Raw genomic sequence first — 26,825 nt, 5'->3', positions numbered from 1 at the left:
GACCATTATTAAAATAAAGCCTCACTTTTTGCTGAAGCTTGTGCCTTTTAGTCCCTTTAGGTTTGGACAGGTGAGCATGTTTCTCATAATGCCTATAGAACTACATCCTCAACAGTGCAGGATTCAACCTTTTATAGATCAGTTCTTTCAAACTTCCAAGGAATAGAGTTCAGAAAAAGAAAACCACCCTCATGTCCTCCCCAACCCACCCAGGGTCACCCCAGTGCTGGAGGTGGAACCTAGGAACTCATGTGTGCTAGGCAAGCACTCCACTGCTAAACTATACCCTCAGCCCAGCCTCATGTCTTAACAATGACCCTGGAATCTAGCAAATAAACACAAAAGATCAATCACTATATCATGCAAGCGTATTGATTCAAAACTTACAAAAAAAAGATCAACAAATGAAATTTATTTCTCTAAAAGAAAAAGCACTATAGGAGTACAAGTCCTCCCCTGCATGATGGCCTCAGGAATCTCCTGGCCACTCCTGTTCCCTCTTGCATTAACCCTTGCCAATGTCTCGGCTTGGCACAGAATCACGAGCCACCACACACCTTGAAGATTCAAACAGCAGTTCTTTATTCCCGAACTCACACCAGCCCCCACACACGTTCAGGGGAAATCCCATCTGCTTGCACAATTCACCTACTCCACGAGGCTTTTTCCCAAATCCCATTTTGATCTCACGAGAACTCAATGGGAACAAACAGCAGGAACACCCTAATCCCAGCAGCAATAATCTTCAACCTCCAACTTCCCTAAAACCCCTATTGTCTTAAACCGGGAACGCCTTAAAACAGGAACACCCTAAACCCAAGGACCGGGATACTTCCTCAAACCTGTAGGATACTTCCTCAAACCTGCAAGATACTTCCTCAAACCTGGATCCACCTTGAGCAGGGTCATCTTTCTCAAACACACATGCAAGGTCACAGCAAATTTCCAAGGCAAATCCATTTAACATGGGGTACGCTGGCAAGGAAATATCGATGCGTCATTCCTACTTGGCATTGGCCCTCAGCAAACCCTCCCTTCCAAGAGCTCACCAGTCAACTTTACAAGTGTAATTATTCCATTAAGAACCCAAACTCAACAAAGTAATGGGATATGAACTGATATCAAAATTAATTGTTTTATATACAAAAATAATTATTCCCAACATACTGAATGTCCACTATATGCCAGGCACTGCAGTGGGAACTCAGAATACAAAAACTAGCAAATTATGCACACATCCAAGTCCTGGTGGGGATTCAAGTCCACTAGGAGAGATCTTAAATACCCTGGCAAATAAATAGGCAATTATAATCTGATAAGTGATACGAAGGGAAAGCTTAAGATGCCCTAAGAGCTCATACCAGGGAAGCCAGACTTAAACTGGGGTGTCAGGGAAGGTTTTCCTAGCTGGTAAGGAATAATAGCTACTGGAAAGTATGAGGTGGGAAAAAGGCTTCCAGGGTGAGAGGACAGCAAGTATGGAGACAGCTGGGTACTTTAGATAAACTACAAGAGCCAGATTTTTTAGAGGTAAGTAAATAGGGAGAAAGAGTCCAGATGGGTGCCTGTTGTGGACTGAGTGTGCCCTCACCTAAATTTGTTTGTTGAAGCCCTAATGTTAGGATCTCCTGAAGTCATGGAGAGAACACCCCGAAGAATCCAAACACAATTCCCATTTATTAGCGGAAGCCAAAGAGGCTGGAAGGTTGACAGAGTGGGACAGCAATAACTCCTCACTCTAGGCCAGTTCTTGTGGGGCACAATGACCCTGATAAATGAGAAAAATAAGGCCCACCTGCCGTACTTTAGGTGCATGTTTCCTGGCATTTTATGAGAACATATCCTGTTTTGTCACCGGGACAAATGTTTTCTTAGTACTAGCAAACAAGTTGGTTATTTTCAATGTTATGCCATAGTTAAGATTTAACCTCACTGCCCTATAGAAGATGGGCTGTGCAAGAACAAGGCAGTCTGCAGCTTTTCAGGCTCCCCAGCTCCCCCCAATAAACACACTGTCAATTTTAGGACTCAGAGCCTTCGTGCATAGTTGTGGGACCAAATGCTCAGTAATTCATTCACAGCACCCTAACTGCCAATGTGATGTTTGAAGGCAGGGCCTTTGAGAAGTCATTAGGTTTAAATGGACTCCTGATGGGTCAGTCTTGATGAGATGAGTGCACTTAGAACGAGTTCAAGATGCACCAGAGTTCTTTCTCCACCATGTGAAGGCATAGCAAGAGAAGGCCACCTGCAAGCCAGGAAGAGACCCCTCACCCGTACCAACCCTCCTGGCATCCTGACCTCAGCCCTCCAGCTTCTCTGGAACTGTAAGAAATAACTGTTGAAGCCACACAGACTGGGCATGTTATGGCAGCCTGTGCTGAATAAGACAGGTCTCCTAGGCAGAGTCCTGTAAGCCATGTTGAGGATTTTTGTCTTAATGAAGGGGAAGAGATAAAAGCTATATGCACAAGTGTAGTATAAACTCTGAGGGGAAATAAGTTGAAAGTGACCACTCGGGACGCCATTTTAGCAGTCCAGTGAAAACGGATGGTGATTTGAACCAGAGTGTGCAGAAGTCAGAAAAGGGGATGAGATAAGTGATTCAGGTGAGTTAGGAAATTAATCCTCATGGTTTGGGGATTGGCTATGTAGATGAGAGAGAAGGGAATAGAGGAGGATGACTCCCAGGCTGAACAGAAATGCTACTCTCTGGTGGAAACTGGAAAAGGGGATTTGAGGAGAATGCAGTATTTAATTCAGATGGGTGGATTTAAGATGCTTTTGAACATCCAAGTGGAAATGGTGAGAAGGGAGATGGATGAATTGAGCTCAGAAGCAAGGCCTAGTCTGTAGAGAGAAATTGAAGTGCTGTGAGCATGGAGTTGGTAACAAAGTCATAAAAATGATAATATCACATAAGTGCAGGAAATATGGAGCAATAAGAAATCTCCAACAAAGAAATAATAGAGGCAGACATGCATCCAGCAGAATGAGAAGCTCCACAGCAGAAGGAGTAAGCCTACCAGAGGGCAAGGTGATGGGAGCAGAGGCCTCCTCGTGGGTGAGAGGTTGAGTGAGAGAGATAAGTGATTAAAGTGACCTTTGGATTTAGACTCGCAGAGATCACCAGAGACCTTACCAAGAATCATTTTGATGGGGCAGGGATGGCTGTAGGATGCAGGAAGGAAGAATAGAGGAGAGACAGTGGGAGGAGAGGGAACCCCTTTAGGAGACTGGCTGGAAATGGAAGCCCATTGAACTGCTGCCTAGAAGAAGAGAGCATGGGGGGCAGGATTGAAATCACAAAGAGGTATAATTAAAAACATGAGAGCAGGAGACTCAACTGAGAAACCATTCAGAATTAGTCCAATAAGCTGCCTGTTTAAAAGTCAATAGGAAAAAAAATTTTAAATAGGTATTTTGAGTAGATTATATTTTTCATTAAAATAACAACAAAAAGACAGGAACAATGCCTAGGAATAAACTTAAGATACACAGGCTCTGAAGAAAACAATAATCCCAGCAAGGGGCAGAAAAGCAAAATTGAACAAATAGACAAATGTTATTTTTAGCTTGGTAGACAACATTAGAGGAAAAAGGCCAAATTTCCTAAACTGATACATCTAAAGAATCAACACTTAAAATCTAAATGGGATTTGGGCAAACAGAAGACAGAATATAACAATGATTCAAATGCACATCTGAGCAAGAAGAGCAAGAAGGCAGATCCCAACAACCAGTTTTTAAATTGTACTATAAATGTTGTTAGAGTAATAAAAAGAACATCACTGTGTCAAAACCAGATTAGTGGCCTAGAACAGCGAGCTAGAAATAGACCAGGTCATTGTGAACATAAGCAAACAGACATGTCTAACCCCTGAGGAAAAAATGGATTGTTCAATAAGTAGTGTTGGGACAATCAGCTTACCATTTGGGAAATCATAAAGCTGTTTCCTCCATGAGTCCTCACCTCGCAGAGGCCTTGAAGAAGGCATGTCGAGAGGGTTTCTGGATTAGAATCTGGGATGCATTCACTTTGTGAATGCTGATTAAATTGGACACAATTTGGACAACTCTATATGTACATTATACTTCAATAAAAGGTTTGCACTCCCTCTTTCCTTCCCCCTCCCAAAAATGACACAGAGATCTAGAAGAAAAGCGCAGTATGTATTTTCACAATCCTAATCACAGAACCCAGAAATTGTGAAGGGAAACACTGATAAATTTGAGCATCTCTGAACTTAAAGTTCCTGTACAGAAAAAGGAAAACATGAACAAGAATAAAAGACAAATGGAAAATCTGACATTTCTGCAATGTCAGAAAGATAGTTGAAACCTCATGTATGTGAAGGATTCTCACAAAAAGGTAAAATATTTAAATATGAAAAGAACTTAAAGTATCACTTCTGAATAAAAGAAATACTAATCAGCCAGGCACAGTGACAAATGCCTATACTCTCACCATGGTGCCACCACCATAAGGCCATCATCAGAGGTAGGACCAATGGGAGCTTCTGATTTTGGACTTTTAACCTCCAAACCTATGAGCTAAATAATCCTCTTTAAGTAACCAGCATCTGTTATTTTGTTATAGTTAATGAAAAACTGATTTATACAAGGATAACACTAGGCAAAATATAAGTTTAATACATGTTAGTTGAATGTACCATTTGGGATAATTCAACTCTTAATTCTATTTATAAAATATAGATTATAGCTACTTTGGTCCTTTTTGATGTTACATCTGCCAAACTACATAAGGCAGCCTCTAAACTTGGTATAAAATGATCCCAAAAAGTTTCCTGAATGAGTCACCAAAATAGGTGAAGGGGCCTTCTAATATAGAAGCTGCCTCCCCTGCTTGCTTCTGAATCCTGAGGGCTTATATGGGAAAGGGCAGACTTCAGAAGACTATAAACAGGTCATAAGAGAGATGGTTTAGCTGCTTTGATAGTTTGGATGGGAGATTGGAGATAACTTCCACGCCACTGGTGATCAGGGAGGTGAGTTGGGCAGAGAAGATGTGCCCAGGTATTGCTGGGGGTTAGGGATGGATTTCCCCATTGACATCCCTTTATGATTCTTTTGTAAAGATTTAGAATGCTTTTCAATGCTCTCCCCCCATGCTGGGCTGTCCCACTTGCTGCCCCAAGGGAGCAGCCTTGCTGTGTCACCCACACCCTGCACTCCTTAGCCATGCCACCTCAGACTGTGAGGGCCTCCACTGCAAAGTTGGGTGAAGCCCAAAGACAGGCATGCACTGAAAGAACTTGACCATCCACAGGAGGTACCAGAAATTCAAGCACCACTGAACCAAGGGATGCCTGGTGTCACAGACCCAATGTCTGTGTTCCTCCAAAATTCACATGCTGAAATACAAATCACCACACAATGCTATAATATTTGGATTTGGAGCCATTGGTAGTAATTAGGTCAGAAGGGTGGTGCACTCAGGAAAGGGATTTGTTGCCCTTTAGAGGTTGCATCTGCAAGCCAGGCACAGCCTCACCAGAATAACCTTATTTTGAACTTCCAGCCTCCAGAACTGTGAGGAGGAAATTCCTGTTATTTTCAATCCCTCTACAGTATTTTGTTACAGCAGCCAGAACTAACACCTGGCCAGGGACAAGGGGCCTGACTTCTGGAAATTTCCCTGAATGAGGGCAATCCCTGACCTATCAATAGAGGCCTTATACTGGTCCCTTCTGTGTTTTAGTGAATCTAATGTTTCTATAGAAAAAGTATTTTCCTTTCTTGGGCTACATACTCATGACTCCTCTTATTTCTGTTAATGACTAACAACTAAACATCAAGACTTTTTTTTTTCTTTTTTGTGTACTGCAGATTGACCTCTGAGCTACATCCCCAACCTTTTTTATTTTGAGACAATATGTCACTGAGACTGGCCCCAAATTTACAATCCTCCTGCCTCAGCCTCAGCCTCTTGAATAGCTTGGATTACAAGCATGTGCCACCACACCTGGCAAAACAATTGTTTTTTAAGAGGCATCTGTATTAAACTTATATAGTCATTTGAGTGGGAAAACATATTACTGAGTAATATATAAGCATTTTTCTTTAACTGATTTAACAGCCTCTTTTGAGGAATAAGAAGAGGAAGAACTAAATGAAAGGAAAAACCAATTCCTAGCTGCCATATGCCCTGTAGATGGCAGTGACTCTCACAAGGTGGTCCACAGCCCAGCCATATCGAATTCACAGGGGTAATTAAAAGTACAAGTGACTGGTCTCTAGCCACAGAATCATCGCATCTGGATAGAGTCCAGGAATCTATGTCATAGCATTGCACTAGCAATCCTGATAACCGCCAAAGTTTGAGAACCACCTCCAGGGAAAGGCCAGTCAGCTCCTGATAGTGACAGTCCCTACCAGATGCCTGGAGCAGCTTCTCTTACCCCACAACCAGCAATATCCTAGGAGTAGGCACAAGCTTCCCAGATCCCAACTCTCGCAATGCAAACCCATTAAGAAAAGCAAAGTATCCCAATTGTACGGTGACATAATTTAACTGGGATTAAAAGTAGGTCACCAGCACAGTGGCACTTACCTGTGATCCCAGGATTCAGGAGGCTGATGCAGGATGATCACAAGTTTAAGGTCAGCCTGGGAGGTGTAGGGAGACCCTGTCTTAAAAACTAAAAGGGGCTAGGGGTGTAGCTTATTATAAAGTGCTGCCTGGGTTTAATCCCCAGTACCATCACAAACAAAAAAAAAATTATTTAAAAAAAATACTCCTACTCCCTCTTCCCAACACACCTCAAGTCCTTTGAGGACAGCAAAGGTCCAACTGGCACTTATAGACATTGCCCCAATGGCCAAGCACACTGCTGTCTTATCTCAGCTGTTCAACAGCATGAAGTGAATTGAAATATTTCCTCCTGAGGAGCATAGACTTCACACAATAGTAGTAAGGGATGTTTTGATAGCATTTTTAAAAGGCTTAACGCTGAACCCAGGAGGAAAACTCAAAAGCAACATCCCTTACTCTTCCCAGCCAAGTGGCTCCTCCTTGCCAAGTGACATTAATGCCTTCACATGATCATCAAGCATCGTGTTTTAAACAGTAACACTACCACCTCTTTGGTTTTTGTGTTTCTGATTTCATCCTGTCCAGGCTCTTCAACATTTGCACCTTATTGTCTTTAACAATAAAGGCTTCATCAGGACTCACACCCATAAAAGAATCTTTTGGTTAAGGAGAAACATTTTCTTGAATAGCATTTGGCCTTGGACTTTTATTCATTATTATTGTTTTCATCTAGCATTCATTTTGTGTCAAATATTTCTCTGGATATTTTGCATTTATTCATGTCTTTTAACACTCGGAATAAACCCACTTAGTGGTGCTATTATTCATCCCCTTTCGAAAGGAGGGTGCCCAGGAGGAGCAAAGGTGTAAAGAGCCAAGAGCCCATTGCTGGCCCCAGGATGCTGAGAGCAGAGCCCTGTGGGCCAGAGCACCTGGTCTCAGTTGGCTTCTTCCCCAATCCACAAACCCACCAAAAGAAAGGTGGCCTTTGGGTAGCCCAAGTCCCCCAGGAAGAATGTTCCAGGTGGCTGAGAGCCCAGAGATTCCATTCCCAATGAAAGCTGGGGAAATGACCCAGCTGGTCATTCAGCCTGGTCATCCAAACCGAGTAGTTAACTTTTTTCTTTTGCCCTTTTCTGAAAATAAAATAGTCACAAAGGAATTTTGAAAAACAAAGACACAAAACAAAAGCAGCCCCTATTTTAAAGACAGGTGGGTGGAGAGAAAACACTCCTAAGAGTTAAAAACTTAGTGGTCACAAATTCCTGTTAAATGACAGGAAATGCATGTCAGGGTCTGTTCCGCCCATAGCAGCTCTTTCTCTGAGAATTTCACCTCCATATCTATGGTCATTCACAGTCCTGGCTCTTGACCACCCTGATGCAGCTCAGGCATGGACAAATGACCACAACTGGGTAATGAGAGGCCCCTCTTAGCTATCGAGAACTCATCCTCCAGTTCTGGAGGCCAGAGGTAGGGCTGTGTTAGGGATCTGTGGGAACACCACAGACGTGGGCAGGCCCAGCACATGGGTCTTCCAGGAGAGAGGAGTAAAACCCACGTGTTCAGGGGGATGAGTGACCACAGAACCCAGACTGATGGGGAGTGGGCAGGGCCTGGAGTAGACAGCCTTAACTTCTGGACCAGGCCTTCCCAGGGCCTGCCCCACTCCTGCCCTTTTGCTACAGCCAGATCCAGTGGATTTCTGTTTCTTGTGACCAAAAGAGAATGAGCAGTACAGAGTGATAAGGCATATAGCCCCCCAAGACCTACAACCCTACAGGCCACCTTGTGTTATAGTTTGGATATAAGGTGTCCCCCAAAAGCTCATGTGAGACAATGCAAGAATATTCAGAGGTGAAATGACTAGATTATGAGAGCTGTAACCTAATCTGTGGATTAACTGGGTGGCAATGTAAGCAGGTAGGGTGTGGCTAGAGAAAGTAGGTCACTGGGGGTAAATCTTTGGGGATTATATATTATCTCTGGTAAGCAGAACTCTTTCTGCTTCCTGGTGACTAGGACCTGATCATTTTTCTCCACCACGGCCTTCCTCCATGATGCTCCACCTCACCTTGGACCCAGAGCTATGGAGTCACCCTGTCCCTCTATGGACTGACCCTCCAAAACCATGAGCCAAAATAAATTTTTCCACCAAAATAAATTTTTCCTGTCAGGTATTTTGGTCACAGCAACAAAAAGGCTAAGGCTCACTAACACACATTACCTGCCCAACTTCTCTCCTGAAGCTTCATGGTGCCAGGGTCCCCTGGATTTCACCTTACCTCTACCAGCTTTGCCTGTGTACTGAACTTCCCCTGCCCCATAGCACCTCCCTAGCTCGGGGGCTCTGTTTTTCAGTTGCCCATCTGGACAACTGATCAGAGCCAATTCAGAATTAAAGCCCATCATCTTGCAACTGCTCCAGCTCTTCAAAGCATCCCTTTCTTTGGATCCTCCCCAACAATACCCAGTTGAAAGCTGAGCAAACGCTGAAGGCGAAGCAATACAGGAGATTGACCAGCAAAGCCTGGCATTGATGTAGCCTCTTTCCCAACCCAAATTCAACCAGTGGGGCAAAGGAACCCCAAGAAAACTCATCAAGTGGGCAAAAACCTTTGGTTATACTCTTAAATCTAAAGGGCTCAGGGTCCCTCTTTCCCCCTCCCTACAGACACTCCTGGACTGTACCTGGGAGATAAACGGTGCCACCATCGCACCAATGCGACACAGGGAGCCGCTGGTCCCCATTCCCAGAGCGCGCATCGTGGTGGGGTAGACCTGCGGGGCAGGGGCATGGAGAACACCAGTCAGTGACTGTTCCCAGAGTTCTCCTCTTCCCTCCCAGATCAGCCTTTGTTACAAACATACTGAACACCACATACCTTCAGAACACTCAAGATGCTCCTTCTCTCTGATACACACCTTTGAATTCCACCACCACCACCACCCCCAACCCCACCCCGGCCCCCGCCCCAACCAGCTCTGGGAATAGAACCCAAGGGCTTGGGCATACTAGGCAAGAGCTCTGCCTCTCAGCTACATCCCCAGCCTCGCCGCAGCCCCTCCCCCCTTTAAAAAATTTTTGTTTTGAGACAAGGCTTTACTAACTTGCTAAGCCTGGCCTTGATCTTGCAAGCCTCCTGAGTCACTGGGAGTACATGCATGTGACACTGTACCCCCACCCATCCATATGAGCAGAGGTCTATGAGGAACTCTTCAGCTATCTCAGGAAGTACCTTATATCTCGTTGCTGTATTAATTCAGTAAACTAATGCATATGGAATAAATCACAATTATATTCAAATGTAAGTCCACAGTGCACCAACCAACAGAGAGAAGGGGAAATGGTCTTCCAAAGTAATGAAGGTGAAAAACACATTGTAATTTTAAGAGGGAGAAACAGGAGCTTCACCCGGAGCAGCAACACACTGCTCCTGACTCTTGACTCCTGCAGGCTGTGGTCAGGGTGATGGCTTGTTTTGTGCATGTAGTGGAAAAGGGAGAAGGTCCCATCTTTCCTCTCACAGTGTCTTTCAATAGACTAAACAGGGAGGTGAAAGTCCACATCAAACTTGCTAGTGCCATTTTCATGGGCTGTCTTGAGAACATAATTGACAGAAACCAGGGGCGCATTGTCTACAGAAGGACACCCTGTCTAAGTGGCTCACTTGAATGCCCTGAAGTAACTCACCTCTGGGAAAACCCTTCTGGGAAACTCACCTCCGCAGTGTAAATGTAGATGGTGTTGAAGTTGGCCGCCACCAGGGCCCTGAGCATGAAGAGGAAGCCAATAAGGCCGGCACTAGAGGAGAGAAAGCCAAGGGAAGTCCTAAAAGCCATCACGGAGGGCCACCCGGGGTCCCGCTCCAAGTGCTTCGCAGACACTGAAGCAGCCACTTGTCACTCAACCAGAGGGAGGCACTGCTCTTAGAAGGCTTAATGATGGGGTTCAACTACCTCCCAAGTGGGTCATTCCACCTGGCCTCCTAGATGAGCACATGCCCTGAAAAAATGGTACAGTTTTCAGAACTGATGATATGCATTCACCCGTCAGTATTCGGGACAGACTGGTTCCAGGACACTCCCCTGACCTGGTGCATACCAAAATCTGAGGATGCTCAAGTCCCTTTTTTAAAATGGCATCGTATTTGCATTTAACCCCATACTCCTGTACACTTTACATGTCTCCAGGTTAGTGTAACATCTAGTACTTATTTATAAATACTGAATAGTAGTGTAAATACAGTAGTGTTTAGGGAATAACACAAAGTAAAAAATTCGACACATGCTCAGTACAGATGCAAAGTTTTTTTTTTTTAATATTTTCAATCTAGGGGCTGGGGAGATAGCTCATTTGGTAGAGTGCTTGCCTTGCATGCACAAGTCCCCAGGTTCAAACTCCAGCACCACCAAAAAAAATATATATATATATTTTCAATCTATGGTGAGAACCACAGTTGCAGAGGCACACTGTATATTATAGCTCATGCCTCTCTAGGACTGCACATTAAGAGTGAAATCAATCTTACCCCACAGATCAGCTGTCCCTATCAGAGAATTTGGTAAACAACTAGGGTTGTTCTCCAATCCTCCAGGAAACTTTGCGTAAAGATCCTAAGTATTTTGGTGGGAATCCCAATGCTTCACCTCTATCCTGAGAGCTGAGAGGTGCAGGAGCAGTAGGAGGAGGCAAATATGCTTGGAAGGCACCAGGTACTTGCTCTCCACTCTCTCGGGAAAAGGGACTCATGCCAGACCCCAGTGAACACTAGGGGTCTGGAGACCTCATTGGAAACCATTGTAAAAAACTCGTTTGTCTTGAAGCAATGGAAGGACAAATACCTTGAAGTACAAATATTGAGGAGGAGGAAAAACAAAGCCGTGCACCCCATGGTGATAGCAAGGCTCAACCGTCTCCCCAGGAAGTTGATGCCCAGGATATTTAAAGGATTCACTGGAAGGCAAATAGCAAAGACAATTTTTGGAACTTTAACAGACAAGTGACATTTCATGACCCCTAGCCAGGAGTCATGCTTGCTACTTCAGAAAAGAACAACTTTCTCCCAATGTCTCTGGTATTCCATCTAAAACCCACTCACACTGTCATCAAACTCACGACTCCTTCAAGACACTTTCCCCACAGGGGTCCCCAGGATGGTGCACGTGGATCTGTTGTTAATGGTCAGTTTGCTGGACCTATATTTTAAATGTTTTATACAGTTTCTCATTGAATTCAGAGTGCCATTGATTTTAAGTACCATCATTTTATGTCAACTAAGACAGAAATAATGTTGCCATTTGAAATCTAATGAGTTATTTTAAGACACATCCCAATTTCTGAGATGTTAAGATGTGGGGGGAAATGCAACTTAACATAATAATTCAAAGTTTTACGCCTCTGGACCCTTCTTTCCCATACCAATCCATGTTGGAGACATGTCAGCATGATTGAGGGTCTTGTGCAATTCTACTAGGTAGGAGCCACATCATAGGTTGCACTTCTCTCCCGAGACTCCAAATGGTGTGTACCCAGCCTATTATGGTTTGGATATGAGGTGCCCCTCAAAAGCTCACATGTGAGACAATGCAAGAACATTCAGAGTGAAATGATTAGGTGATGAGAGCCTTGACCAATTAAGTGAATTAATCCCCTGGGAGAATTAACTGAGTAATAACAGAAGGCAGGTGGGGTGTGGATGGAGGAAGTGGTTCCTTGGGGTGTGATTTTGGGGTATATATTTTGAATCTGGTGAGTGGAGTCTCTCTCTGCTTCCTGATCATCACGTGAGCTGCTTCCTGCTGCCACATTTCTCTCTACCATGACATTCTGCCTCACCTTGAGCTCCAAGGAACAGAGCCAGCTGTCTATGGACTGAGACCTCTGTAATCATGAGCCCCTAAATAAACTTTTCCTCCTCTACAATTGTGCTAATCAAGCCTGTTAGTCATAGCAGCAAAAAAAAAAAAAAAAAAAAAAGTTGACTAAAACACTGACTGCAATACAGAGGGCCCCAGCACAAAGGGACACTTACAAGCAATTTCCCCGATGGTGCTGATGATCATTGTCCGGTAGTCAGACGGGGCAAACAGGTGGCAGTGGCAGGGACTGTGACTCTCCTGCGAGTCCCCCCCAGTCACCACCACCACCTGTGACTCTGACTTTGAACCACAGACCAGGTCCCGCTCCAGCAGCTCGGCACTGGCCAGGATAACCCCGTAATAGGCAAAAGAGATTCCCAGCCTGGGAGTGAGAAAAGGACATCATTAGCAGACGTGAAGGACGGAGGAAGCTCAGGAGGCAGATGGCAGGGAGAGGAATCCACGTGGAAGTCACAAGACAGAATATGCAAAAGGAACAGAGAACCCGGCTCACACAGTATCATGCAAATGTCTTTGGGGAAACACGTGTGCATTTCTGTTGGGTATAAACTGAAGAATTATGGGGCCACCAGGTAGGCACATTTCAATTGTAACAAAGTCTGCCCTGATGTGAACTGCAGTCAGCTGGTGCTAGCATTAGTCTTTTTCATGTTAGCCATTCCCATGGACTGGTCTCTTGCTAGGTGTTAATTTGTATTTCCCTGGTGACATACATGTGGCATTGGGGACAGCAGCATGTTTGACAAGTTTTTCTGATGCACACATTATGAGTGACCTATCTGTTCAAGTCTCTAATTTATATATAATATATATTTTAGCTGTTGATGGACCTTTATTTTATTCATCTATTTATATGCAGTGCTGAGGATCAAACCCAGCGCCTCACACGTGCTAAGCAAGCGCTCCACCACTGAGCCACAACCTCGGTCCCTCTAGTCTTATTTTTAAACTGGGTTGTCTTACTGGAAAAATTACAAATATCAATAAAACATTTTTACACAGATGTATATATGAATCTCTCTAAAATGTTTGTTGCCTATTAGAGCAAATTTCTTCTCCCAGTTGGTAGCTTACCTTTGGGGATTCTCATGATAATTTATGGTGCAGTTACTAACCTAATGTAGTAAAAGTCATCAAACTTTTCTCTTATCCTTAGCCCCTTTTTGTGTTCTGATTAAAAGGGCTTTGCTTACTCAGGTCAAGACTGTAAAGGAAAAAAAAAAGCAGCACACAGGGGACTACAAGAGGCTAACCCACTGGTCACTGTTGACTTCGAGGGGTCAGTTTCCGTCACGAGGAAACGAAAAATGAAAAGGCTACAAAAGTGCAAGTGAGAGACTATTTTCCTTTTTTATTTTATTTATTTATTTTTTAAGTACCGGGGATTGAGCTCAGTGGTGCTCTACCTTAGCTACATCCCTAGCCATTTTGTGAGACAGGGTCTCACTAAATAACTGAGGCTGGCCCTGAAGGTGGAATCCTCCTGCCTCAGCCTCCCCAGTTACTGGGATCACAGGCGTGCACCACCACATGCACCCCGATAAGAAACGTTTAAGAACTTGTTGTAGCTGAATGTGGTGGGTCACGAGTGTGTGCGCCCAGGTGCTGAGGAGGCTGAGGAAGAAGGATCACAAGTTCAAGGCCAACCTCAGCAATTTAGTGAGACCCTATCTCAAAATAAAATGAGAAGAGCAGAGGATGGACCCAGTGGTAAAGCACCCCACATTCAATCCCTGGTGAGGGGGGAAATGCCCATAGACAATTAGGGTTTTGTCTTTCTAAAATTTTTACTTACTCATTTGTGGTGGTGGTGTGGTGGTGGTGTGGTGGTGGTGTGGTGTGGTGTGCTGTGCTGTGGTGTTAACAGATAAGACATTGCTAAAGGAAATATTTGGAGTCTATCTTGTGTTTTTCTCCCCAGTGGTGATGAGTGAATTTACAGTAGTCCCCTTATCTGCAGGACACATGTTCCAAGAACCCCCGTGGATGCCTAAAACCAGAGAGTGCTGAACCCTATATATAGTATGCTTTTCCCTATACACCCCTGTGATAAAGCTCAATTTATAAATGAGGCACAGCAAGAGAGAAACAACAACTAAAGATAAAAGAGAGCACCTATAACAATAGACTGTATATAACCAGACTTAGAGGAGCGTAGTCGCTCTTGCTTTGAGGAAGTCAAGACAAATATTAATATTATCAGACCATGGTTGACCACAGGTAACGGAAATCATGGGATGTAAGACCACAGATGAGGGGGGACCACTGTACATAAGTGGGATTCCTCCAAATACCCATTTTTTTTTTTTTGGTACCAGAGATTGAACTCAGGGGCACTTGACCACTGAGCCACATCCCCAACCCTATTTTGTATTTTGTTTAGAGACAGGGTCTCACTGAGTTGCTTAGTGCCTCATGTTTGCTGACGCTGGCTTTGAACTCACAATTCTCTTGCTTCAGCCTCCCGAGCTGCTGGGATTATAGGCGTGCACCACCAAGCCCGGTCAAATACCCATTTATTTAAAGCTGGTTTTTAAATAACTGCATTCTTACCATATGACCCAGATCTGTAATGTGGTCCGTAGGTACTTAGCGTCCAGTAGGTCTGCAAATCTTCCTCTTTTTTCCTGACATTATCAAAAGGGTCGGGGAGGGGGACAGAAGACATTTAGCAGGTTAAGAACGAGCAAACGTTTCTGCGATATTTGGGATCATAGGGAACAAGGATAATATGGGTATGGTAGAGTGAGATGACCACTTGGTCCCCGTGGCACAGCTCACCAAGCCTTTAGAATATTGTTTATAACACATGAATCTTAGCCAGCCGCTGTCATTGGCACATAGAGGCACTCAGTGGACTTAAGGCCCAATTCTTCCATTCTTGCCCTGCTCACTGGTGCTGGTGCAGGGGTGGGGAGGGAAGGAGGAGAAATTAAAAGTGACAGTAAAACGAATGGGCGATTCTTTTGAAATTAACAAATAAAAACATATGTTAAAAAAAAAGTATGAAACAGGGTGCAGTGGCACAGGGCTGTCATCCCAGGTACTCAGGAGGCTAAGACACAAGGATCGCAAATCTGAGGCCAGCCTCAGGTAGGTGATGTTGCCATTTGCATTTTATTGAGAAAAATGAAGTTAGAGAACTAACCAGAGCACATGGCAGCAGCCCACAGTGAGGTTCACCAGAGCCTCAACACTGATCTGCTCTCCCCAGACCATCCCTGCCTCCAAGGGGAGGCTAGAGAGCTAACTAAAGTTGCTTTCCCCGCTCCAGTGGCAGAACTCACCAGAATGGGCTCCACCAGCCTCCCCTCCGGCATGACCGAGCGGTTCATCCTGGCAATGCGCTCTAGGGTGGCCAGGGCAGCCTGGGTGTTCCCGGTGGAGACATTGAACCGAGCCGATTCAGGAATAAACTGGGCACAGATGACAAAGGACATGAGAGTTGCGACTGTTGCAGACGCAGAGCTAGCGCTGTGATGGCTCTGTAAACACCACCCTGTTTCCCGAGGTGGGAAAAGAACCAGGCCGCTCGCCAGCGCACAGCCCAGCAGGCTTCTGCTGACCTCCTGTGGAAACTTGCCTCTAGGCAGGGAAATCTAGGGAAGACCGAAGCCTGGGCTAAAACCAAAGGAGGAAGTGTCAATGTTTGAATTTAATTGAGATTTAAAACACACACACACACCAATTACAGGCTTTAGGTTCTAGGTTTAAAAACTGATGCAAAACAGACCCTGGGGATGCAGTTGATCCAAACCCATCAGAATCCAGCTGTGGAGGGCAACTTGCGATAAAGTCCTGGTCCCTACCAACAGAGGCAGGCGGACACTAGGCAGTAGGCTGCTGGACCACTGATCCCAGAGCACCATGGGTTTACGTGGGATTCTGAGCAACTGTTCACTGCATCAAAGATGCTGACCAACTGGGCTTTCCACAAAGAGAGAGGCAGGACTCTGAAGCCAGCTATCATGGAAAAGACTTGAAAGTAATAAATTACGGGGAAGAGGCTTAGGAGGGCCTCCCTTAAACACTTGGAGGATGTCATGGTGAGAAGAGGGACCTCTGGTTTTCCAGAAAGAAGCAGTAGGACCTGCAGGTAAATTTATGAAGTCTTTGATTGTAACACAGAACCGCCTAACACCTGGAGCTGCCGGGAGATGGAGCTACTATAGAAAGCTATAAAGTCGCCGCAGGCACGAAGCCGGGAGTCTTCTGGCAGAGACCTGCCAGGGGTGTGCCTGAATTCGGTTAAAGGTTGGAAGAAATGACCACTAAGGACCCTCTGAGTTCTGATGCTCTTTGATTCCGCAGTGTAGGTGACACAAAGGGATCAGAGCCCCATTCTGCTGAGCAGCTGATTCTATCTTTAACGAAGAGCAGATTCTGCTGGAAGCTAAGGATTCTGCAGCTGAGCACCGCACAGCCTGGTGGGAGAGGAGAAGGACAGGTGGGCAGGCCTGCAGTGGCCCAAGAATGCATGGACAGCATCAGAGGGCGTGTGCTCAGGGAGAGAGAGGTCAGGAATAAATGGTGGTGGAGGCCCAGGGGCAGGCTGGTTGGGATACTCTCTAGAGGAAGAAGGTAGATGGGAGAAAGATATTGGAGGGGCAAAAAGGCCAGTGGGCCAGCTGGAGAGGGCCACAAGAGCTGCTCACCTTGAAGGCCATGATGAGGATGATGCCGGGGATGGAGGCTATCCGGATGAGCCAGCGCCACCCGATGGTGGGGATGACCACAGAGGCCAGGCCGATGATGAGCAGGGAGCCAGCCAGCCAGAAAACCTGGGCAGAGACGTGAAAGATTAAATGCCTCCTACCCACCCACATTGCTCAAGGAGAGGACGGGAGGCTCCAAGGAAGGCTGTTCAGGTCCTCCTCCCAGCACCACTTGCACTGCCTGGAGGAAATGGACACTTCATTCCTCCATGACTTTAATTTACTTTTTTAATTTACTCCTCCATGACTCTAATTTACTTCCTGTAAATTAGAGCCTTAGCTAGAGAGAGAGTCGGCACTATGTGGTTTAAAGAACATGGCGCCCTGGGAGTTTCAGACCTTGACTTTTTTTCTTGACTAGGTCATGCGCTCCCTGGGTCATAACATAAAAGGCACCAAAAACTGGAAAGAAATGGTGAAAGCACTTTCTTCCCTTAGCTCTCTGCCATCTGGTTTCTCTTCCCAGTGGAGTCAATAGTACCAGTCTCCTCTCTGTCCTTCCGACGCTGTTCTAGACACATCCAAGCTAATAAGGAGGCGTTTTGTTCTTTTTTCACAAAGGGTACCAGAGACTACACAACATCCACACTTTGACTTTTGTACTTGCAAGTAATACCTTGGAGACAATCTTATATCAATAAATAACAGCCCACTGGGGCCTGGTCTCCTCGTCAGAAATCGGAACAAGTCCCAGCTTTCACCTGAGCATGAGGGGTAAGGCGACTCCACTCTACCTCACAGAGATGGGAGAAGGTACCCTACTAGAAGGTTCCTTGGGAATCCTTGGGGGGGGGGGACTCTTTCAAAGAATTCTATTACCAAAAAAGAAAAAGATTTCATAAAGAGACTAGAGCTATAAAGGAAGTAGAATAATGCGATAAAGCGTGACTTGGGTGATCAGGGACAACTTTTCTGAAGGAGCAACAAATAAGGGGACTGCAGTAGACCAGAAGGTGGTGTGGCTCTGGGTGGAACTTCAGTACCAAAATGTCAAAATTCTTTAGTGGACTCGACACATTTTTGAGGTAAATGTGGCAATGTTGGGTGAGGGACACTTGGGTCAAGGCTACACCAACAGGGGATGAGTTAGCAGCAGTGGGGGTTGACCAGGTGGGGTGAGGGGAAGGGAGGGTCCACAATGGCTCTCAAGTTTGTGGCTCCAGTGACTGAGGGGGTCCTGTTTGCTATGACCGCAGAACAGACACACAGAACCAAGGGGCTTCCGTGAAGATGAAGAGATTAGCTGTGAGCAGGTTGTATCTGAGGAACCTGTGAAATCCAGGTGAGGGACTCAGGTGATTGACCTCTGGGGTCTGAAGTTCAAGGAGGGGCCTGGGAAACAGATTTCTGGAGGTGGAGAGACAACAGCCTAGGTACAGTCGGCCATCCATGCCTGTAGGCCCTGGATCAGCAGAATCTGCGTCTGGGATTTCAAACAACCAAGTTTCAAAAGTATTCAAGATCAAATTGTGTCTATACTCAACATGTACAGATTTTTTTGGGGGGGCCATCATTCCCTAAATGCAGAACAACTATTCACATGGCTTTCATAGGTGTAGGTATTTTATGTCATCTAGAGATAGCTTATATATGTTATATGCAAATAATGCACCATTCATATAAGGAAGCTAAGCATCACCGATTTTGGTATGCTCTGGATCCTAGAACCAATCTCTCACAGATACCAAGGGACAACTGGGAAACCACTGGAGTAGCATGACGACCCAAGGAGATTCGAAAATAAGACTAACAAAAAAGGGATAGAACCAGGAAATATGCCAAGGCACTAGGCAGATGAAAATGAGCTTTGTTCATTAAATAATTTTAAGTTAAGTATTAAATGCTAAGTATTAAAAGTGTGTGCAACCACCTTAACACAGGTCTGAAGAAGAAACCTGGGAGTAAGGTAGAGTTATCTGGTGTTGCAGGGTTTTTTAGATTTTTTTCTTGTTATTTTTATTGCCCAAATTCAGTGTCCCCTTTTCTAGGGGAATTAAACCCAGGGCACCTTACCCCTTAGATACATCCACAGCCCCCCACCCTCTTTTATTTTGGAACTCAGGATGTTCTTAAGTTGCTGAGACTGGCTTCCAACTTGTGATCCTCCTGCCTTAGCCTCCCACGTAGTTGGGATTACAAATGTGCACCACAGCACCTGGCTCAAAAAATTTTTGTTAAAACATTCTCTGACTGCTTTACTTATTGCCAAATACATCCTACTTTAGCGGGAAGAGTCATTTTTTTTCCTGGAACCCCCTGCCTATTGATAGAAACTTTGGAATACTAAGGGCATCAAAACTGGTACAGGGTAGCTAGACCAACATCTCTTCTAACTGCAAAACCTTTCAAAGGTCAGCTGGGACCTGAGGGCTCCAGAGCATCCCAGGCTTCTCCTCTTCAACATGGCAATTATGACACAGTCCCTCAGGCGGGGCCAGTGATGGTTCTGCAGATACCAGAATCTTTGGAAGGGGGATGGGACACCCCAATGGGGTGGTAGCTACTTCCCCTCTCTGAAGGGGAGAGAAAGGTGATCCCAGATGCCTTCCTGCAGCTGTCATTCCAGCAAGGCCAGACCCTGGAATATGTCCCGGTCATAGAGGAAGATGGTACTGTGTTCTGAGCACCATTGCTGGATGACATAAGTCCAGTGGTCATAAGGCCTTGGCATCAACCTCTGGCATCAAGCGTTCTCAAGGTTTTTAGTTAGTGCAGAAAACAGGCAGCGAGCCAACCAAAGGTCAACCAGCCAGAAGAAATTCTGCCAGGTCGCATCCTCGTGAAAGCAGAAGACGGGGCCCAACGCCTACTTCACCTTACCTGAGACAAGGGGAGCATGTAGCCTCGATATTTAGTGGGCAAAAATTCAGTCTTTATGATTAACCTAAACAAGAAGGGCAAAAACAGAGTTATTATCACTTTCCTTAAGCAATCTGGTCACAGAAATGAAGCATTCAAAAGCATCATCATTCACTGGACATCAAAATAAAATTGTTACAGGGCTAGGAATGCAGCTCAGCGGTAGAGTGCTTGCCTAGCATGTGCAAGGCCCTGGATTCCATCCCCAGCACAGCCGAAAGAAAAATACATATATTACATACGTGTAATTGCTACAACTAATGTCCACATGAGAGAACAGTGAGAAGGGAATGTCCCAGTGCTTCTGTTGCCATTTCTACTCTGAAAGTTACTTCAAACCCTCTTCACCCATTTCAGATATATTAGCCTGACCTTTTGCCCAAACCCGATTCCCTTTTCTAAAACATACCTGGGAAATTAGAATACACCCAAGAGAAGGTAAATAGTTTTCCAACTAACAAGTGTCAAAGCACAGGTTTCCAATTAAGTACATGTTAGTCTTATGAATGGAATAAATGGAATCATATTCCATCAGTTTTCTAATCGCTCTCCTCTGCTCTGATTAGGCAAGGTGGGGCTTTAACATCTTTATTGGACTGTTTCCTGGGGGATGTTTTAAAAGTCAGTTTAGCTTCTACTCCTTTAGGGCTCCAGGCCTCAGATGCTTAACTTATGCCCCAGGAAAGAGCAATACCTTCCCCTACCTAGGAAGGCAGTCAGCTGCTTTGACATCTCCCAATACACTTTACAGATATCTTGCTCCAAGAAACGCAGAGAGAATAGCCTGAGGGGCCCTGTTAATTTCAAGGAGGCTCCCCAAACCAGAACACTTAGCTTAAGGACTTTAAAATCCAGACCCTGGCACTTACCCAAGGGCAGGAAGCAGATGAGAATCATGTTTCTATTTCAGTATGATCTCGCCCTGTCTTGCACATTCACTCGGGCACAGACTTAGGTCACAGGGCAATAGTGCTTAAAATGGTTAGTCCAAAATGGACTTCAAAAAAAATTTTTTTTAAGTGCTAGGGATTTAACCCAGGGCCTTACCTATAGGCAAGCACTCTACTACCAAGCTATGTCCCCAGCCCTGGACTTTTTTTTTTTTTTTTTTTTTACACCTAATATGGCACTTTTTATTAGTATTTAGTCTTACCAAAATTTTCCTGGTCAAAAAGTGATAATTAGCCTTGGCAACAACAAAAGCTGACACATTTGCCACCTACCACTCCACTAGCCTCAAGGTCAAGCATCATTTTGATGAGCAAATGGCTCCTACTAGAATAATGAGCAGCCATTATTTTCAGAAATTTTAAAATCTCAAAAACAATTAGCACAAGTCTATTTGCAAACTGTTGATGCTACTCGTCCATTAGGCACTGAGGATGTGGGTGTAAATGCCTGTACATGCTTCTTCTCCGGGAAACCACTGGGGCAAGTCTTTACCCTTGGGCGTGGCCAGACACTCCGCAGCCCACCATGGTCCGCAGAAAGACAAACCAGATGTACGAGGGAGAGAAAGAGGTCAGCAAGGAGAAGTAGGCTCCCCACAGGAACGAGATGAGCAAAATCTGAAGCAACAAAAGACAACTAGTTACTTGACCTGCCTCCGTAGGGGAAGGGGAGAGGATCCCAGGTAGAAGGTGAACGGTCATTGCCATCCAGACATTTCCTGCTCAGAGCTGGTGGGCAGCAGCTCACTGGTCTCCCACAAGCTGAGGCTTGTGCCTCAGCCCAGACCTTCCAGGTTTGGACCATTCTTCAGAAGTGCTCTAATGTGCCCTGCTCACAGGTGAGTACACCAGAAAGCAAAACTAAACCTTCCCTACTCACAGGGCTGTTAGAAGCACAGTGAGACACTGTGTTAGAATGATTATAAGGAGAAACCTCCAGGAATTAATTTTTTCTCTAATTATAAAAGCAATACAATTTGTAATAGAGAATAAGGGAGAAAATAAGTTGAATCAACCTTGATTCTCCCATCTGGAGACAATGCTGTTAATGTGGTTGTGTCTTATTTTCTTTGTGAAAGAAAACTCCCTCACTCCCCATACTGAGGGCTGAGCCCAGGTGCTCTACCACAAAGCTATGTACCTGTACCGGGGATTGAACTCAGGGGGACTCGGCCACTGAGCCACATCCCCAGTCCTATTTTTCATTTTATTTAAAGACAGGGTCTCACTGAGTTGCTTAGTGCCTCACTGTGGCTGAGGCTGGCTTTGAATTTCCGATCCTCCTGCCTCAGCCTCCTGAGCGGATAATTTTACACACATGCCCCACCACCCTTGGCCTCTTTATTTTTCTGAGACTAGATCTCACTAAATTGCCCATGCAAGCCTATAAACTTTCAATTCTCCTGCTTCGGACTCTCCAGTTGCTGGGATTACAGGCAGGCACCATACCCAGCTGAAAACAAATTCTTAATGGCTTTAAAAATTCTAGAATCTTCCCAACAACTTTAGAGACTGAGGAAGCACAATCACATGTTCAAGGCCAGCCTCAGAAATTTAAAAAGACCCTTGGCAATTTAGTGAGACCATCTCAAAATAAAAACTGAAAAGGGTTGGGGATTTAGCTCCGCCATAAAGTGCCCTAGGTTTAATCCCCAGTACCAAAAATAAATAAAATAAAAATTCCAGAATCTACTACACTCTGTAAAACAAAATATAATACGTGTAATGTAATATATAAACCTACTATACACCCTATTGCTTAATGCTGAGGTTGTTTCAGATTTTCTGTTAAAATAAGCTGGAACGATGTCTCTGCATAAGTCATCATGTCCTCTCAAATAATCTCAGGAAACCAGATTGTTGGAAGGCAAATTATCAGGTTAGGATAATAGATATTTTCAAGATTCTTGATTCATACTGCCAAACTGAGAGTCCGTCAGTACTGTCAGGGAGGAAATAAGATGTTTCCTCAATCTCCATGGGTTTTTCTTCCCCCCCCTGAGTTCTTGGTTGGGATGGGCCCCTGCAACAAAGAGATTAACAAGCAAAAGCAAAACAAGTTTATTCACAGTTCAGCACATATCACGCATATCACCTGGGAGAAGCTCCCGGGCAAGGCAGCGCAAAGAATGGCTCAGAACCAGGCGAACGTGGCATCTCCAGCTAAAACGTGAGAGCTCCGGGCAGTGACAAGACAAAGGGAAGCCGGGAGGCCTTCAGGGGCGGGAAGGGGATACATACAAGGACAGGGTGGTGCGATGAGCAGGTGGTGCGAGATTCCTCTGGCGCCACCTAGAGGCTCATAAGAGGAGTCCAGAGTTGTCTCCCTAAAGGAGAATTTCTATCCCGACTTTCAGGCAGAAAAATGAGAGGAAGAGGATAAAGTTATTCTGCTGCTTGCTGCTTCTTAATTACTTTTATCTAAAAAATAATTCTATGTCAAGGGGGCATATTTAGAGCTCGGTGTGGTGGTGCACACCTGCAATCTCAGCAACTCAGAAGACTGAGGCAGGAGGATGGAAAGTTGGAGGTCAGCCTCACTATCTTAGCAAGACCCTATCTCAAAATAAAAAGAACTGGGATGTGGCTCAGAGGTAGAACATTCTGGATTCAATCCCCACTACCCACCACCACCACAACGAAAAAGGCAAATTTTGGGGTAACATACATGAATTTCCTTCCATATCAAGAGTCGCTGGTTGTATATTTAACACTTCCTTAAAAAGTTACTTATGGGCTTAATGTTTAATGTCATTTTGATAAGGAAAAACCCTTTGTTATGTCATTTTGCTTTGATTATCTTCTATGATTAAATATTTCCTGATCAGTTGTATTTCTTCTTTCATAAATGCCTTTTTATGATTTTTCTCCTTTGAGAAGCTTGTGATTAGAAAAAATAAAGAGAAGCGCATATTATGATGTTAATTTAAAATTTTTGCTATTTTATGCACTTTAAGATACACAGCCAATTCTATTAATATTTTCCTTTGAGCTCTCTCTCTTTATGTTTATGCTTCATCAGAAATTAAACAAGAAAAAAAGCTCTGGTTTTGTAACCAATTTTTTATTATTATTAGTTAGGGTTTGAGGAGGTTGTTTGGTTTTTTGGTACTGGGGATTGAACCCAAGTGTACTTTACCTCTGAGCCACATCCCCATTCCCTTATATTTTTTTTTTTTTGAGACAGAGTCTTGCTAAATTGCTGAGGCTGGCCTCAAATCTGTGATTCTCCTGCCCCAGCCTCCCAAGTCACTGGGATTATAGATATGTCTCACAGGGACCGGATGAAGACAGTTTTCTTTCTGAAGATAATTTATACCTTGATGTTTAATCTGAGTAGGCATATGGGCTTCAGTTTAGTTTCAAAACAATACAAAATTAACTAATGTGAGTTTGCCTGTTTATACCTGCAAATTTCTACACCCTAATGAATTTTAACTATGCACCTCCCTCAATTCCATATCTGGACTGGGTGTGGGGACAGAAACCTCAGGAACAGATGAAAAACCAATACGACCTACCTGGGATTCAGGGATGTGTGATCAGAAGGGAATTTCTACATTTTCTGTCTTGGATGTTCACAGAAGCATTAGAACACATACAGAGAGAGAGAGAAAGCAAAAGAACACAAGAAAATGCCAAATCCCACAAGGCCCCACCTACCTTCCAGCGACCATATCTGTCAGCCAGGAGGCCAAAGAGGATGCTGGACACCATGTAGCCAAAAAACACCATCTGGAGGGATGGAGGGAGGGTTGAGGATGAGTTATGCTCTCAGCAGAGTTCTGATGTTTGTTTAGTGCTTGAAGCATTCATCCATCTTAACTGAGGCAGGAGGATCACAAGTTGGAGGCCAGCCTCAGGATCTTAGCAAGACCCTATCTCAAAATCAAAAGGACTGGGGATGTGGCTCAGAGGCAGACTGAAAACCCCCAAGGGGTGCAAGCTGAAGAATGGCATTCCCCAAACCCGTGTCCCTTGCCCAGTCGGCACGGTCAGGGCTTCAGGGGCAACGCTTATGCTTCCTGCTGGCCCATCCTGTAAGAGGCCCTGGGACTGTTTTGCTCAAAGCACGGACTCTCCCCTTGGCCTGTAGGTGTCCAGGGAGTCACGGAAGCTGGACGAACTTCATTGTGCAGCTGTGTCCTTTGCTACTTTCAGCCTTGGGTGGAGCTGGGACTCCTCCCCTCTTGAGGCTGAGGGACCAAGATGAAGAGTACTTAAGGTATTTTCAAGATTCAAGTGGAGTCGTAATCCACGGGCTCTCAGCTACCAGCTTCCATAACACCCTGCTCCAGACGCCCGGAGCAGCAGCTGGGAATCTTCAAGTCATTGTCCTAAACTTGGAGGAACAAAGGCCACGCTGCCTTTCTAATGTGTCCTTTCTCTGGGTCCCTCCCTCCAGGGGTCACCTTGGATTCCAGGAGCAACAGGCCTAAAGGATAAACGTCTTGCGTCTTGCGACAAGAGCTGAAACCACACCCCAGGCAGCAGGGACACCTACCAGCACCCGGTATTGTGAATTGAACCCAGGGGTGCTCCACCATGGAGCCACACCTCCAGCCATTTTAATTTTGGTGGGGAGAGGCTAAGCTGCTGAGGCAGGTCTCCAACTTGTGATCCTCCTGCCTCAGCCCCCAGCAACAGAACTTCCTCATCATAGACATGACCATCCTGAGATGATCAACCAAACCAGTTTGACCAGGACAGCTAGACCCTCATGCCCCCACCCCATGCTAAAACCTGAAGCTCATGACAATCCCCCCAGAAGACAGAGCTGAGTACCCTAGTCCCCATGCCTCCCCTTGCAATCTGACATAGCTGTCCTGAATATTAAATTCATTTTTGTGGGGCAGTGGGTACCAGGGATCAAACCCAGGGGCACTTCGCCACTGAGCCACATCCTCGGCCCTTTTTATTTTGAGTCAGGGTCTCACTAAGTTGCTTAGGGCCTAAGTTGCTGAAGCTGGCTTTGAACTTGCGATGCTCCTGCCCCAGCTCCAGAGCTGCTGGGATTACTTTGATTATTTGGAGCAAGTGACTAGACCCAGTGTATTGGACTCTGGCCTAGGACCACAATAACAATCCCCAGGTGCACAGAGCAGGCAACTCGGGTAACTGCTTTGCCTCTGCTCCCAGATGATGGTCTCTACCGGACTCAGACTACAGTCGTGAATTTCTACTTTAATTAAAAAGAGCTCTCTATGCCTTCCTGCTGTGCCTTATTCCAACACAGGCAGTGGCCTCTAAGAGCCTTCTTCCTTCATGTGATTACAAGTAAACATAAACTCCCTGCCAACAGCAAAACCAGGCATTCATCAAAAAAAAAAAATCTTGCCGGGCCATGGTGGTGCAGACCTGTTATCCCAGAGGCTTGGGAGGCTGAGACAGGAGGAGCACAAGTTAAAGCCAGGCTCAGCAACTTAGTGAGACCCTGTCTCTAAAAAAAAACATCAAAAGGGCTGGGGATGGGGCTCAGTGGTTAAGCGCCCCTGGGTTCAATCCCTGGTACCACCAACAACCACCACCCAACAACTCCTCCAAGCAAATATGAATCCCCAGGCAGATCTGTGCATTTTTCTTATTCTCACAGTGGCTCATGAATCCTGAAAAAAATCCAAGAACCTAGCCCTGCCGCCAGTGTCTTCATGGAAGGCCACCCAGCAGGTGTCTGTGCCGTGGCCACGGGTTTCCTGCCTCCCAGCACTTCCAGCTGCTCTGGCCGTTCCTGCCCAGGCTCCCTGGCTGGTCCCCTCCAGGATAATCCAAGGAAAACACAGGAGTTTTGTTTCTTGCACTTTTTTAGCGAGAAGGCCGTTTCTCTCTGCAGCTCGCTGGTCTTTGTCTCCCTTCCTCCCCTTC

At 45.2% G+C, this 26,825-nt stretch overlaps 1 protein-coding gene across 1 annotated transcript in view; it reads right to left on the bottom strand.

The window, feature by feature from the left end:
• The window catches only part of Svopl (SVOP like), a 48,367-nt gene that overhangs the window by 5,986 nt on the left and 15,556 nt on the right, over nt 1–26,825 (bottom strand). Inside the window, exons 4-13 of the mRNA XM_026398544.2 lie at nt 24,627–24,698; nt 21,457–21,581; nt 19,975–20,038; nt 17,095–17,220; nt 15,727–15,855; nt 14,993–15,066; nt 12,592–12,800; nt 11,402–11,513; nt 10,280–10,361; nt 9,248–9,337 (exon numbers count right to left, since the gene is read on the bottom strand). Of these exons, the coding sequence (XP_026254329.2) occupies nt 9,248–9,337; nt 10,280–10,361; nt 11,402–11,513; nt 12,592–12,800; nt 14,993–15,066; nt 15,727–15,855; nt 17,095–17,220; nt 19,975–20,038; nt 21,457–21,581; nt 24,627–24,698 (1,083 nt within the window). The remainder of the gene's footprint in view (nt 1–9,247; nt 9,338–10,279; nt 10,362–11,401; nt 11,514–12,591; nt 12,801–14,992; nt 15,067–15,726; nt 15,856–17,094; nt 17,221–19,974; nt 20,039–21,456; nt 21,582–24,626; nt 24,699–26,825) is intronic.

The sequence above is a fragment of the Urocitellus parryii genome, chromosome 3 (assembly GCF_045843805.1).
Source record: "Urocitellus parryii isolate mUroPar1 chromosome 3, mUroPar1.hap1, whole genome shotgun sequence".
In the NCBI taxonomy this organism is placed as follows: Eukaryota; Metazoa; Chordata; class Mammalia; order Rodentia; family Sciuridae; genus Urocitellus; species Urocitellus parryii.
Note: the sequence above shows the minus strand (reverse complement) of the source record. Positions and strands in the feature narration are given on the sequence as shown.